Source organism: Sorex fumeus, unplaced genomic scaffold, assembly GCF_029834395.1.
Source record: "Sorex fumeus unplaced genomic scaffold, SorFum_2.1 ptg000063l, whole genome shotgun sequence".
Lineage (NCBI taxonomy): Eukaryota > Metazoa > Chordata > Mammalia > Eulipotyphla > Soricidae > Sorex > Sorex fumeus.
The window spans coordinates 76,259,799-76,273,912 of NW_026606120.1; the positions used below are offsets into that span (position 1 = coordinate 76,259,799).

General features: G+C 54.7%; 1 protein-coding gene across 2 annotated transcripts in view; it reads right to left on the minus strand.

Annotated features, from left to right (window-relative positions):
- Positions 1–1,291: 1,291 nt before the first annotated feature.
- EZH1 (enhancer of zeste 1 polycomb repressive complex 2 subunit) overlaps positions 1,292–14,114 on the minus strand; it is a 38,138-nt gene continuing 25,315 nt past the window's right edge. For both annotated transcript variants that reach the window (XM_056126747.1, XM_056126748.1), the window contains exons 11-21: positions 13,104–13,284; positions 12,297–12,493; positions 9,605–9,696; positions 8,023–8,063; positions 7,532–7,657; positions 5,528–5,706; positions 4,621–4,716; positions 4,182–4,263; positions 2,406–2,486; positions 1,815–1,899; positions 1,292–1,583 (exon numbers count right to left, since the gene is read on the minus strand). In XM_056126747.1, coding sequence (XP_055982722.1) covers positions 1,523–1,583; positions 1,815–1,899; positions 2,406–2,486; positions 4,182–4,263; positions 4,621–4,716; positions 5,528–5,706; positions 7,532–7,657; positions 8,023–8,063; positions 9,605–9,696; positions 12,297–12,493; positions 13,104–13,284 — 1,221 coding nt within the window. In that variant the 3' untranslated portion in view covers positions 1,292–1,522. The remainder of the gene's footprint in view (positions 1,584–1,814; positions 1,900–2,405; positions 2,487–4,181; positions 4,264–4,620; positions 4,717–5,527; positions 5,707–7,531; positions 7,658–8,022; positions 8,064–9,604; positions 9,697–12,296; positions 12,494–13,103; positions 13,285–14,114) is intronic.

A 14,114-nucleotide genomic window follows, 5' to 3' on the forward strand; every position in this document is an offset into this window, starting at 1 on the left:
AGGAACCAGCGAGCAGGGAGAGGGTCTGCCAGGAGATGGTGCTGAGTGCCTGCCAGTGAGGTCGGGAGAGAAGTGTGTGTGACTATGCATGAGTGTGAGTGTATGTGTGTGTGTAAGTGCATGTGTATATGCGTGTATGGTGTGTTGTGTGTATGTGTGCATATATCTGTACATGTGAGTCTGTGTGAATGCGAGTGTCAGAGTGTATGTGCGCATGTGTGTTTCAGTGTATGTAAGTGTATGTGTATGTATGTGTGTATGTGTGAGTATGTGAGTGTATGAGTGTGTGTATGTACGAGTGTGTGTGTGCACGCCCCATGAAAACCCTGAGTCCCAGCTTGGTGGCATGGGGAAGAGGGTAGGATCGCAGGACTGGAGGGCACAGAGGCTCCAGCTGCCTGGGAGAAGGGAGAGCTGCCCCTGGTACAGCCTCTCGGTTGACACCTGCCCACACCCTGGCAGGTCCTGTGCCCGCCCTGCTACCAGCTCAATATCTGGCCACGGCCACGTGGGCAGCTCTTGGGCTTGGTCCTGTGGCCATCGGTACTTCCTGCCTCACCGGAAAATGAGCAGTGTCGGTAGAGACATGTGCTCCTCATTCGGGAACGGGGTTTATTTACACAGGGACCCCAGAGACCGTGGCTCAAGTTCCACCTTCTTAAAGAAATAAAGTGCTTTTCTGGGCACTGCAGACTGGCACAGCTGGTTGGCCTGCTGTGCCCCCACACCCCACACGCTGCGGTGAGTCTGCCCTGCATGCATGATGCCGTCCGGGACCCGGGCCCCGCCCCTCCACGCGCAGTCAGACTCGGCCACGGTGGCCCAGCGAGGAGAGGCGGGAACCACTCCGTCCGGGGAAGCGGTCAGCACCGGCCCCCACTCCTGCTCAACTGCTAGGCCCCAGGGAAAGGCCGTGCAGGTGAAGGGCGGGGCTCCGGGAGGTGCTGAAACAGTCAGCTGGGAAGGGGGCTCCAAGTCTCAGGGGGGGCCCCACTCGGGCTGTTTCCTGCCATGTCCGCTGTGGCAGGGCGGTCTGAGCTTTCCTTCCCCAGTCCTCGAGGCTGCACTCAGAGCCCACTCAGAACCCTCTTCCCGGCTGAACCCTATCAGGAGGGCAGAGGTAGTACATGACCCACTGCCCTCCAGGCTCAGGCTGACCTGGAACCAAGCCTCTCTGAGGTGTGCGGGAACCCCCCGGATGTAGGCCTCTGGCCTCATGGAGTCGGAACTACAGGCTGAAGACGATGGTCCCTTCAACAGTCCAAGCCGACTCCTGAGGCCACAGCCTGGGTAGCAGCCAAGAAAGCCAGCATCAGTCCTCGGGGTCCTGCGGTCCTGGGTCCCCTCTGTGGGAAGCCCGGCCCTGGCTGCCTCTATTGCCGGCTCTCTGTCCACACTCGGGGCAGAGGCGGTGGTGGGGTCACTTAGTGGGGGCAGTGCGGGAAAGTCCAGCAGGGGTGGGCAGGGGCAGGAAAGCAAAAACAGTGCCGCTACCATAGCGCTGGCGGGGGACCCCGGAGGGCTAAAGGACATCGGTCTCCCGCTCGATCCCCACATACTTGAGGGCGTCGGCTTGGCTGTACCTGCGGGGAGGGCAGCGGGAGGGAGGCAGGTCAGGGTCCAGGCCTCTGGACCTTCCCTCCCCCGCTGCAGTTTCCTTGGCACCCACTTCCGGGGTCCCAGAGCACAGAGCCAGGAGTCCTGAGCTGGCTGGGAGAGTCCCTCCTCCAGGCCACGACCCCCACCCCGAGCCCCACCTGCCTCCACGCCTGCTTCCAGGGCCGCCTCCCAAGAATCGCTGCCAGCCGCCTCACCTGTAATCAAAGAAAAGCTCTTCCCCAGCTTGAATTGCTCTCTTGGCGAAGATCCCAATCCGATGATCCCCGTTCACCATGACCACTGCAAAGAGGAAGAGGGGGCCGAGGTGCATCAATCATGGTGCTCGGTGAAATGTAAATGAAAGAGAATTAGAAAGCCATCATGGAGGGCCAGGGAGAAGGGACAGTGGGCAGGGCGCTTGCCTGGTACGTGGGTCCCACACCTGATATCCCATATGGTTTCCTGAGCTCACCAGGAGCTACCCCTGAGCACGGAGCCAGGAGTAAGCCCCGAGCACGGCAGGGTGTGGCCCAGAAAACCACCAGGGAGTAGTGGCTTCTTTGGTTTCGGATCTGTTATTCTAACTACAGGGATTGGGGAGCAGAATTTAAAAGACTCACATCTGGGGGAAACTGTTGACAATGTAGCCAACGAACCAGGACTGCAACAGTGGCAACAAGAGGCACAAAGTCATACCCCACTGCTATTCTCCGGGCTTACACATGGATAGGACACATGCTAAAGACCGGCTAGAAGTCAGAAACCTGAAACAGCCACAGCCTCCACCCCACTTCCCAGTCACCCACCTTTGGCGTAACAGTTGGGATTCACCGAATGGTTTGCAAATCGAATTTTGTTTCCTTTGCGCGTGGCATCCACTACAAAATCTGTAGAATGTAAAAGCAAGGAAGACTATGAGCACACTACAGCTTCTGGGGTCTGAATAAAAAAAAAAGAAAAAAGAATTGGGGCGCACACCAGGCGATGCTCACAAATTGCCTGAGAAACTGGCACACTTCTGGCTCTGCATTCAGGAATCACACTTGAAGGTGCTCAGGGGATGATGTGGGATGCTGAGGATCGAACCCTGGCTGGCTGGGAGCAAGGCAAATGCCCCACCCACTGTACTATTGCTTTGGACCCTGAATTTAAAATTAAACAGTCACCAAAATTTCATAAGAAATTTCAAAGATCAGCTGCCAAAGGGGATGGGGGCAGGGCAGGAAAGTAAGTGGCATAAGAATTCAGATGCTGGGGCTTAAGAGATAAGAGCAGGGAGGGCATTTGCCTTGCACGTGGTCAACGTGGGTTCAATCTCCGGCATCCCAGATGGTCCCTGAGCACTGCCAGGAGTGGTTCCAAGTGCAGAGCCAGGGGTAACCCCAGAGCACTGCTGGGTGTGGTCCGAAAAAAAAAAACCCACAAAACGAAACAAAAGAGAACACAGGTGTGCCAGGGGCCAGGATGATACCGTGCAACAGGGACTAGGGCGTTTGCCTTGCACTCGGACAACCAGGGTTCAATCCCCAGCATCCCATACGGTCCTGAGTGTAGAGACAGGAGTAAACCTTGATCACTGCTGGTTGTGTTCCAAACAAACAAAAAAGCAGCATTCAGAAGAGGGGCCTGGGATGAGCTCACCCTGACGTGCAAGGGAGTCCAATCACCCACACTGGCCTGCAGGCCCGAGCCTGAGCCCAGCAGCGCTGCTCCTGGACATTCCCACTGCCACAACCAAGTGCCATCTACAAGAGCAAGAGTCACCACCAAGTGTGTGCAGCCCTTGGAGACTGCTAGGAGCAAGTACGAAAGCACAGCCTGGAGCGGGTGCCCCCCTCCCCCACAGACACAATCCCACAGGAAAGGGGAACACTCACAAAAGGTTGGGGGGCCTGAGTGGTAGGACAGCAGGGAGGCTGCTTGCCTTGCACACAGCTGATCCACATTGGATCCCCCACACCCCAGATGACCCCCCAACCCTGCTGGAGTGAGCTCTGAGTACAGAGCCAGGAGTAAGCCCTGTGCGCTGCTTGGGTGTGGCCCCCAAACAAAACCAGAACAAAAATTCAGATTCAGATGGGAGTACTCCACTGGGGTCCCTCTCCTTGCTTGAACTATGAACCCCTTGTGCCACTGACAGTGAGATTTTGATTGTGTGTGTGGGGGGGGAGGGGTGTGACACCCAGTGGTGCTCAAGGCTTACTCCTGGCTCCACCCTTAGGAATCACTCCTGGAGGGCCTAGGGGACCTTATGTGGTGCCAGACATGGAAACCTAGGTCGGCCACGAGTAAGGAAAGCGCCCTTCCTGCTGTACTGTTACTCCAGCCTTGGGCAGGGAGGTCTCTAAAACCTCAGTGCTTCCACAGCAAACAACCCAGAAATGAAGGCCCCCCCAAAGCCGGTGAACTCGGGCTCGTGGTACAGAAGTGCCCGTGCTCACTGCCTTGACCTAGGAGGCTGCTAGAATATTCTGGGCTGACCTGAATCTGGACTGATTCGAGAAAAACCTGCCTGAGACCACCTTGGGAGGAGACAGGGGGAGGGGGGGAGGAGAGTGAGCCTGGAGGGGGGCAGTTCGCACCGTTGTTGAGGTTGAAGAGAAAGCTGGACATGTATTTGTCATAGACCTTCCCCCGCCGGTCAGCCTCATCCTGAGAGATGAGCTGCAGAGAGAGAGAGAGGAGCAAGAAGCTGGGTGAGGCTGTCCACTGGGGGCACAGTGTCGTGACCCTGTGGAGTGGCATCACCTGGAGATGCTTACTGAGCACCCTGACGGGAGTCAGGAGAGAGCACTCGGCGACTCTGGTGGGCGGGCAGCCTCAGGGTGGCACCCCCCGCCCCCACTCCAGCCCTCATGGCAGAGCAGTTTCAGGATTACAAATCAGGCTGTGGGATCCCCCAGGAGGCCACATGAGAACTCAGCTGAGTTATTTAGAGATCAATTTGCAGGCGTCTGGCCCGCAGAAAATTGGGGTTTCTCGGTGGCGCTTCCCCAGAAACCCACGGGCCATGGTGCTCACCTCACCGCAGTACTCAGAAATGAATTCGTTCTTCTGCACCGACTCCTTGATGAAGGTGCCCCATCCGGCCACATCCGAGGGGGCCAGCAGCAGATGCTGGGGGGAGAAGGGGAGTCACGCGGCTGTGAGGAAAGGGGACAAGCACTGGCCGTGCACGTGGGGCGGGGCAGGGTGGGGCCGGGGAGTGAGGGTGGAAGACCCAGAAACTGCAAAGAGGATCTGAAAACGTACGGAGGCCTAAGTTGACCTGTTCTGGCAGAAAGGAAAACAGGCAGGGGGTGGGAAAGAAAACTCGGGCCTCTTCCTCGAGGTGGGGAATTCACTGTCGTGCACGGGCCCAATAGAAACTGCCACCACCCAGGCTAGCACCTCCTCAGCTGTCTGCTGAGTCAGGCCAGCTCGAGGTGTCACTTTTAGGAGGGAGGTGGCGGGAGGGGGGGGTGCATACCCAGAGATGCGCAGGACTTACTCCTGGCTCTGTGCTCAGGGATCACTACTGGTAGGGCTTTGAGCAAGGTGAGTGCCCTGCCCACTGTGCCATCTCTGACCGCCCCCAGCCTGGGTCACTTCTCTAATCTCTCCCAGAAAACTCGATCAACTCCTTAAATGTCCGTCTTTTTATTTATTTTTGATTTTGGGACCATGCTTAGGGTTTACTCCTGGTTCGCTCCGTGCTCGGGGATTACTCCTGGCTATGCTCGGCAGGACCATATGGGGTGCCAAGGACTGAACCCGGGTTGGACATATGCAAGGCAAGGGCCCGATCTGCTGTCCTATCGCTCCAGCCCCAAATGTGAGTCTTTGACAGTTGGCCTTAACGTCCTTTCACGTCCACAGCTGGGGAGGACCAGGTGGGAAGAGGCTGCTTGCCTTGCAATGGGGCCCGTGTACCGAGAAATCCCCTCACCTTCTTGAGGCCCCGCTGGATGCTGCAGTTTTTGCAGGAAACCACTTTGCAGTCCCAGTGCTCGGAGGCGCCACAGGTGAGACACAGGTCAGGGTCACACTCCCGCACGGCCAGGTAGCAGGGACACTGCTTGGTGTTGCACTGCGTCTTACAGCGACAGCCAGGAAAGCGATTCTGGCCTGGGGGGAAAGGGGGGGCGGCAGGGGGGTGAGGAGAGGAAGCAGATGAAGACTGGAGGGGAGAGGGAACTTGACTGCAGGGAAGCCAAGAGAAGAAAAAGTAACAGTCGGGGCTGATCCCCAGAGAAGCCTCTTTCTCCGTACATTCTGGACCCAAGTGTCCTCTGGGAACAGACCAAGCGCCTCTCCACGTTCACGCCAAAGAGTGAGAACAGCAAAATCCGTTACTGAGATGTTTTCCCCATTGGGCTCTCCCTGCCCCATGGTGGTGGAACTCAGAAGGGAGGAGGCGGTGCCCCAGAAAAAATAAGATCTGTGCTTTTCACCAGATTGGACTGGAACGTAATGCAGAACCCAGCTTACAAACACATTTACACAGAAGGCTCAACTAGCATCGACGGCTTAACAAACCCTGACAAGGACTGAATGTCCCCAGGACGAGATAGAGACACCAGTCTCACAGGTTTTCCCTTACTGAAGTATTTTTTTAATAATTCATATTTAGTGGCAATAAGCAATATAAAATGAGTTATTTTGGGCTTGCGACAGGGGGCAGGCTTGAGGGGTGGTTGGGAAAATGGGGACAATGGTGATAGGAAGGTGATGGTGGTAGGGGGATAGGGATTGAAACAGTGAATGCCTGGAACATCATGAACAACTCAGTGACCACAGTGTTTAAACAAAGTGGGGGAAAAGAATCTGTGCTTTTGACTGGTTCATTCTCACTAACAAAACAACAGTCATTCTGAGAGTAGAGCGCATCCGCTCGGGGCCTCCCGCCTGCCCGCTCGGCACCCTCAGCCGAGGTCCAGATTGGTATCTGCCCGGGCGAGGGGCAGCTCCAGCACAGCCGCCTGCTGAGCACTGCAAGCTCTGCAGAGGCCGCTGACCTGCTCAGACTGCAGTGGGGCGGGCACGGGGAGTCCAGAGGAGAGGGGGAGTCCGGTCCAACCTGACCCTTGAATATCACAACCCAGTTCACAGTGAGCACGCTCAGAGTCGTGCCTAAGGAGGCTGGGAACGACAGCCTATGGGGTTGGGGGAAGAAAAGGAGGGTGTTGGAAGGGTGTGTGTGTGTGGGGGGGTGGATTTGACCCTGCAGCCACATGCTGTGTAATTCTTTTATCTTTTATTTCCTTTTCTTTTTTTTTTTTTTTGCTTCTTGGGTCACACCCAGTGATGCACAGGGGTTATTCCTGGCTATGAACTCAGGAATCACTCCTGGTGGTGGTCAGGGGACCACATGGGATGCTGTGAATCAAACCTGGGTCAGTCGCATGCAAGGCAAACTCTCTTCCTGCTGTACTATCACTGCAGCCCCTCCCTTTTCTATTTTCTGCTTGTTTGGGGGGTCATATGGGCAGTACTCAAGGATTACGTGTGGCTCTGACTCAGGGATCACCCCTGGTGGAGCTTGGCCGACCATATGTGGTGCAGGGGGGGATTTGGGAATTGAACTAGGGTTCATCACGGGCAAGACAAGTGCCCTGCCCACTGGATTATCTCTCCAGCCCCAACTGTTACTTTTAGATTCACGTACCTTAGACTGGTTTTTGATTTTTGTTTTCTTAAATAGGAATCACCGCCGCCCCCTCAGAAGTGCTCAAGGTGCTTGGCGTGTGCCCTACCCCCATGTTCGCTCCCCAGTGCTATCTTGGGATTTGGGAGAAATGTCCTTCCCAGATACCCGAGCCCTCATTTTCTCTGCAGAACGCTCTCGAGCACAGCGGAGAAGATGAGAAGGCCCATGGGCTGAGGCCCGGGAGGGAGGGTGGCGGGCGGGGGGTGGGTGGGGGAGGGCAGCCCACAGCTGGACCTTTCTTACAATCTGGGTTGCACTGGCAGAACTTCTCACAGAAATTCTGAGTCATGATGCAGGGGCAGGTGCTGTCGCAGGGCCGGTCTGGGTGATCGCAAGGCTGGTAGTTGTACACCTGCGTGGAGTTGTTGTCTAGGAGAGAGCAGAGAGGCGGCTTGGCCACACTGTGACCTGGAGGGCCACTGCTGGTGCCCACAGAGGAAGCAGTACCAGAGGGCGGTTGCTCATCGGCTCCAGAAATGGGGTGCTCTGCCTCGGGGCTGCCCAGGCTGCTGCTCTGAACAAAGCACAGAGTTCAGAAGCTGGCAGATGGCACTGTCGGGCAGTCGGAGGGCACGAGGCCCGGGGCTCTGCCTCCTGAGAGGTCTGCAGCGAGAAGCTGAGTGGATTCAGGCCCTGCAGAGGAAGCTATGATCTGCGGAGGCCCAGCTCGGTCAGCACATGCAGCTGCAAGCGGGCCGGAAGGAGGGCAGCGGGGCTAGGTCAGGGAGACTGACCTTTCTTCAGCTGGATTTTCCTGCAGTGCGCGGCCCACAGCCTGGAGGGGAGAAAGGGGGAGGGGCTTGGTCAGGAGGACAGGGCACACCCCCAAGGCCTTCCCAAGGAGCCAGAGGCCCTCTAGAATCCTGCTGGCTGGCCTAGCGGCCATGAATTGCCCACCGTCCCGAGAGAAAGAAAAGACGCAGAACAAGGCCCACCCTAGAGTGGGTCTATCACAGAGCAGCTTGCAAGGGGGTGGGGGGCGTCTGGGGGAGTTTCAAGATGAAGAGGTGGGAAGGAGTGTGAGTAATCTGCTCCGAGTGATGAAACTGAAAGGGAGAGGCTTGGGTGGGTGGGGGGCCTTCCCTTAATCTCTAAAACTGGGGTCAGTTCCTTCCTCCTACAGGGGGCCGGTCCTAGGGAACCAAGTTCTTCTGGGGTCCAGGGGGAGAGCACAGGGGGGAAAGGCACTGGCCTTGCATGCATCTGACCCAGGTTTGAGCTCCTGGAACTCTGGCACCACTGCGGTCTTGCTCCTGCCTACAGAGCTAGGACTACAGCTCCTGGGCACCCCTGAGTGTGGCTTAAACACCCCCGCCCCAATTCTGTTGGGGCCAGGTTTGCTGGCGGTGCTCAGCATGACATACGGTGAGCTAATCTAATCTGGGCCTCCTGCATGCAGAACACATGCTTCAGCCTCATAAGCCATCTCTCTGGACCAGAATATCACATTTTTTAAGAAAGTCCCAAGCCCTAGCAAAGGCTCACTAGTATACGTCGTTATTACTTAATTTCAAAATAAAAACAAATACCTCTGGTATTCTTTTCATTTTCATTTTGGAAACAAACCACCCAAAGGAAAGAAATGGCCTCAAGGTGAAGTCAAGAGGGAAATTCTTGGGGCAAGAACTATAGTACAACAAGGAAGGCACTTGCCTTTCATGTAGCCAACCTGGGTTTGATCCCGCACCCCTGATGGTCCCTGAATCCCACCAGGAGTGATTCCTGAGCACAGAGTCAGGAGTAAGTCCTGATCACTCCAGGTGTGCCCCCCCCAAAAAAAAAATAAAGAGAGGCTTACTCCTGGCTCCTACTGTCCAGGGGCTTAAATGGCCAGTAAAGTGACCAGAGTTTCTCATGGTCCATAGCATGTAGGGACGGGGAAGGCTGGTCTGCAGGGAGCCGAAGGACACTGGCCCAGGCTGCATAAGGCCAGGTTGAGGGGCAGTGGCTAAGGAGGGAGGCAGAGAGGAAGTCCACGGGGAAGTCAAACTCAGGGAAAACAGTGTGGTCACAGAAAGTCCTTTGCAAGAGGTTTAAATACAGGATCGGTGTGCCAGAAGCTCGGGTTCAAGTTCCAGCACTGCCAGTTCCCTGAGCACTGAGCCACTGTGACTAAAATAAAATAGCTGGGTTAGAGATTACACGGGAGATACCAAGATCACAGGCTTTGTGTGCAGGAAGCCTGGGCCTGAGCTCCCAGCCCTGCATGGGCCCCTGAGCATCCCAGGGAGAAGACCAGAGCACAGAGTCGGGAGCAGGTACAACCGCCACCTGCAGAAGGAGAAAGAGAAAGGGAGTCCTCAGTCCAACTCTGACCTGTGCTTTCTTTTCTTCTTCTGTGAGGGGTTCGTGAGTTCATCGGTTGGCAGTTTCAGGATCAAAGATTCTCTGACGGCAAACTGGAAGACCTGGGAGAGAACGCAGACAGCACCTGTCACTCCCCGAGCACTAGGCCACGACGGGCAGCCCAGTCATCCAGCCAGTGGCGGGCAGCCGACAGGCCAGTCAGGGAGGGCCACTGGGCTCTGAAGTGAAATTTTTTCAAACCTTTTTTTTTTTTAATGTTTTATTTTGGCAGAGCTGGGGGTTGAACTCAGAGACTCATACACATAAGCCCCGGGCTCTACTGCTGAGTCAAATCTCTGCCCACTATGGTTGTTTTCTCCCCTCAGCCCCTCCACATTCCCACTTTTTCTTCAGATGAGGCAATGTTGGTTTGTGCTTAGACTGTTAAGTGTGTTAGGGGTGTAATTTCGCATTTCTTCAAAATGAATGTGACCACCCTCTAACCCAAGTACCAGTATCTCTCCACCACAGTCCATTTAAAGGGGACTTCTCTGGGGTCACACCCAGCAGAATGAACCTGACTCCAGTCTCTCCTCTCTCCCCCTCCATACTCCTCCCTCCCACCACCCTTCTGTTTAGGTTTTTTGGGTCACACCCAGTGATGCTCAGAGCTTACTCCTGGTTCTGCACTCAGGGATCACTCCTGGCAGGCTCGGGGAATCATACAAGATGCTGGGGACAAACCCTGATTAGCTGCATGCAAGGCAAGCACCCTCCCCACTGTACAATCTCTGGGGCTACCAGTATCCAGTCCTTTGAGCATATCCCCAGCTCTAACGCTTCAGTGTCATCCTGATCATGAATCCTGAGCAGAGCTTTCCTGCACAGGAGCTTCCATCCACAACTCTTCCAACCAAATCCTAAAGTTCATTAGACCAACAATATCCTGTGTCTTCTCAGGAACCACAATATCCAGCCACTGTGGAACCAGCCGGAACCAGCAGCACAGCCCAATCATGGGCTGAGCTTTAGCTCCCTCTGCTGGTACAACGGTGACAGTGCCTTGGCTACGTGGGAAGGGCGGGTCAGGTCCCAGTCAACAGGCTGGTCTCACAGTGTTGTTGTTGGTTTTTTGTTGGGGGTGGGGTGGGGGGGGTTACTCCTGTCTCTGCACTCAGTAATTACTCCTGGTAGTGCTCAGGGGACCATATAGGATGCCGGGGATCGAACCCAGGTCATTGTGTGCAAGGCAAACGTTTGCCCTACCCACTGTACTATAGCTCCAGCCCAAGCGTTGTTTTTAAGGTCTTCCTTTCCTTTTTCAGTTCTAGGCCCTCCTGAGATTCCGTGAAAGTGATTAACATTCTCAGAATAAATGCCCACATGACAGGCTCTATGGACGCCTGGAGCTTCAGGTGTAGGCCCTGGACCTTGGGGAAACAGCATGTACTCCAGAGCACTTGGTCCCATTGTTTGCAGTGGTTAAAGGATGAAGAGGCGGCTTCGGGAGAGGGAAGGAGCCACGCAAGGATGGGTTAAGCTCTGGTCTCTGCTGTAGAACAGCCCAAAAATGGGCTTTCGGGGCTGTCGAGCTGGTCTGGCACTTGCCTCACGTTGCCTCACATGTGAGCCAAGAGCTCCCTGAACTAGGAGTAAGCCCCAAGCACAGTCAGGTGTGGCCCCCAAACCAGAAAATAAGGAAGTGGGCCAGCAAGACAGTACAGTGAGCAGGGCACCTACATTGTATGCCGTTAACCTGGATATGACCCTCAGCATCCCAAACGGTCCTCTGAGCACTACCAGGAGTAACCCCTGAGCATTGCCAGGTGTGACCCCAATCCAAAAAAAGAAAATTCAGGGGCTGGAGAGATAGCACAGCAGGTAGGGTGTTTGCCTTGCATGCAGCCGACCCGGGTTCAATTCCCAGCATCCCATATGGTCCCCTGAGCACTGCCAGGCGTAATTCCTGAGTGCAGAGCCAGGAGTAACCCCTGTGCATCGCCGGGTGTGACCCCCCCAAAAAAATTCATTAATAAAACCAATTTCCTGCCCTGTTCTTCAGCCTGTCTGCTTACTATGGGCTGATGCCCCCAGAGCATCTTGTGAAGACCACCCAGACATGATTCTGGCAATGGCCTAAGTGTAAAGGGTCTGGGTCAGGCACCAGGGTGGGAGATAAAGGCAATGAGGACACGGACGATGGGGTTTCTGCTGTGGGACCAGGAGCACTGCACAAGGAGGAAGAGAATGTCTGTGAGACCCTGAGCGAGGTCATCCCGAGAAAGGGGACCACACTCAGAGAAGCTGGCAGGAAGCCACAGAAGATGTCAGAGGAGTGTAGAAGCATCTGGAAGAGTCAGATAGTGGCGACTGACAGAATGAAGAATCCAGGGGCCAGGAGATGGCTCAGAGGGCTGGAGTGGGCACTCTGCAATGGGAGGCCTGGATCTGAGCCCCCCATGGTCTCTTCTAAGCCAGAAATGAACCCTGAGGGTAGGGGCCCAAAACAAGACATATAAAGAGAGAAAGAATTAAGCCAGGAGGCTACCACGTTTCCTGGCATGGCTAAGCTGGGCACCTGAGGGGTCCTCATATCTCAGGATCCACCCTCTGCTTGGCTCAGGAACACAGACGCTCAGAAGCTCGTAAGACACTTGGGCAAGCAGAGGCTGGAAGAGCTGACTGCACCCTGGGTGGAAAGACCCTCACCAGGTCTTGGTACCTGCTTGCACGTCTTGGTCCCCAGGAGCCTGGCTATGGAGCAGAAGTTGTTGAAGTAAGTGCCATGGAAGACTCGAAAAAGGGATTCTTCGGCCCCCGTCCACTCCACAGGCTCGGAGGGTGCCTCAACAACACAGAGCTGGGGGGGCGCTGGGCTGGCCTTCTGCTTGGTGGGGGTCTGACAGCGGGAGTTAGCCTCTAGGAGAGAAAGGGGAACAGAAGATGGGTCCAGAGCTGCAGTCAGCGGGCTCAGCAGAACCTTTACTCTAAAGGGTGAAAAGGAGGGGCTAGAGCCACAGTACAGTGGGGAGAGAGCTTGCCTTACATGCAGCTAACCAGGGTTCAATCCCCAGCATCCCGTATGTCTCCGAAGCCCGCTAGAAAGTTTTTGAGTGTAGAGCCAGGAGTAACCCCTGAGCATCTCCAGGTAGAGCTCAAAAAAACCCCAAACTCCAATAAAGTGGAATGGGGAGTTCAGAAAGACAATACAGTGAGTAAGGGGCTTGTCTTAAATGCAGCCAACCCAGGTTCGATCCCCGGCACCCCATATGGTCCTCCTCCGATCCCTGCCAGGAGTGCCCTGAGCACAGAGCCAGGGGTAAGCTCTGAGCACTGCAGGGTGAGGAAAGAAAAAAAAAAAGAAAGGCTGAACAGAAAGGAAGAAAACTATTCCCCGTCTCCACTGCTCAGAGGTGCAAAGGTGCGGAATGCATTCATTTGATAAAGGTGGTAAGGATGTTAATAGGTAGTGATTCTGGGTTTCCCAGTCTGTGCATGGAAAGAGACAATCCTTTCTGACTCACTGTACCTGAAGAGCTGGAGGCCCAGTCGTTGCCCGTGTCCCTGTCGCTGTCCCCTTCTTTAGTCTCTGCAACAGCAGAGGCTGAAGTGTTGGAGCAGGAGGCACTGACCACGTGGTGCCTTCTCCGGCGACGACCAGAGCACTTGGAGCGAGGGTTGTGGAGCATGGCGTACTCCTTAGCTCCTTCCTGCCGCGGATAAGGCAAAGACAGGAAGAAGGAATGAGCCCAGGATCACGGGAGCCGTCTTGGGTTCGCAACCAGACGTCTTAACAGGCACTGCGCTTTATCTCTTGGCGCTAGGCCACAAGTGTGAACCAAATCACTGCTTAATCAGCATTCTAAAACGTACAACTGGGCTGTTCTATCATCATAAAATAGACACACACACACACACACACACACACACACACATTTTTTGGGTCACACCCGGCGATGCACAGGGGTTACTCCTGGCTCTGCAATCAGGAATTACTCCTGGCAAATGCCCTACCCACTGTGGTATCGCTATCAGCCCCTATATATATATTTTTTCAATATCTGGCATCCCACATGATCCCCCAGTTGCCATCATAAGTGATCCCCTGAGCACAGATCTAGGTGTAACCCCTGAGCACTGCTGCATGTGGCCCCCAAACAAAAAGCCTCATAATACAATTAGGACAATTAAAAAATGAAATAAAGGGTTTTTTTGGTGTGTGTGTGTGTGTGTGTGTGTGTGTGTGTGTGTGTTACAAGGGATCTTACACTAGGCCACATCCTTGTCCCAGAGTCTATTTATTTTTTTTATCTTACTACACGAAACATTCTCCAAATGCAAACCCAACAACATTCCTAACCATCCTTTGTGCTATTGTCTCACTAAAGATGATCCCAAGGACAACTGGCTTTATAACCTGATTTTAATTGTCAGCGGAAATTTGATCAAGTTGTTACATTCTTTACCTCAGTTCTTTCTATTTAGGCAGAAAGCAAAATTAGGTTTCTGTCCAGTCCACTTTACCTATTCTTGTCTAGTT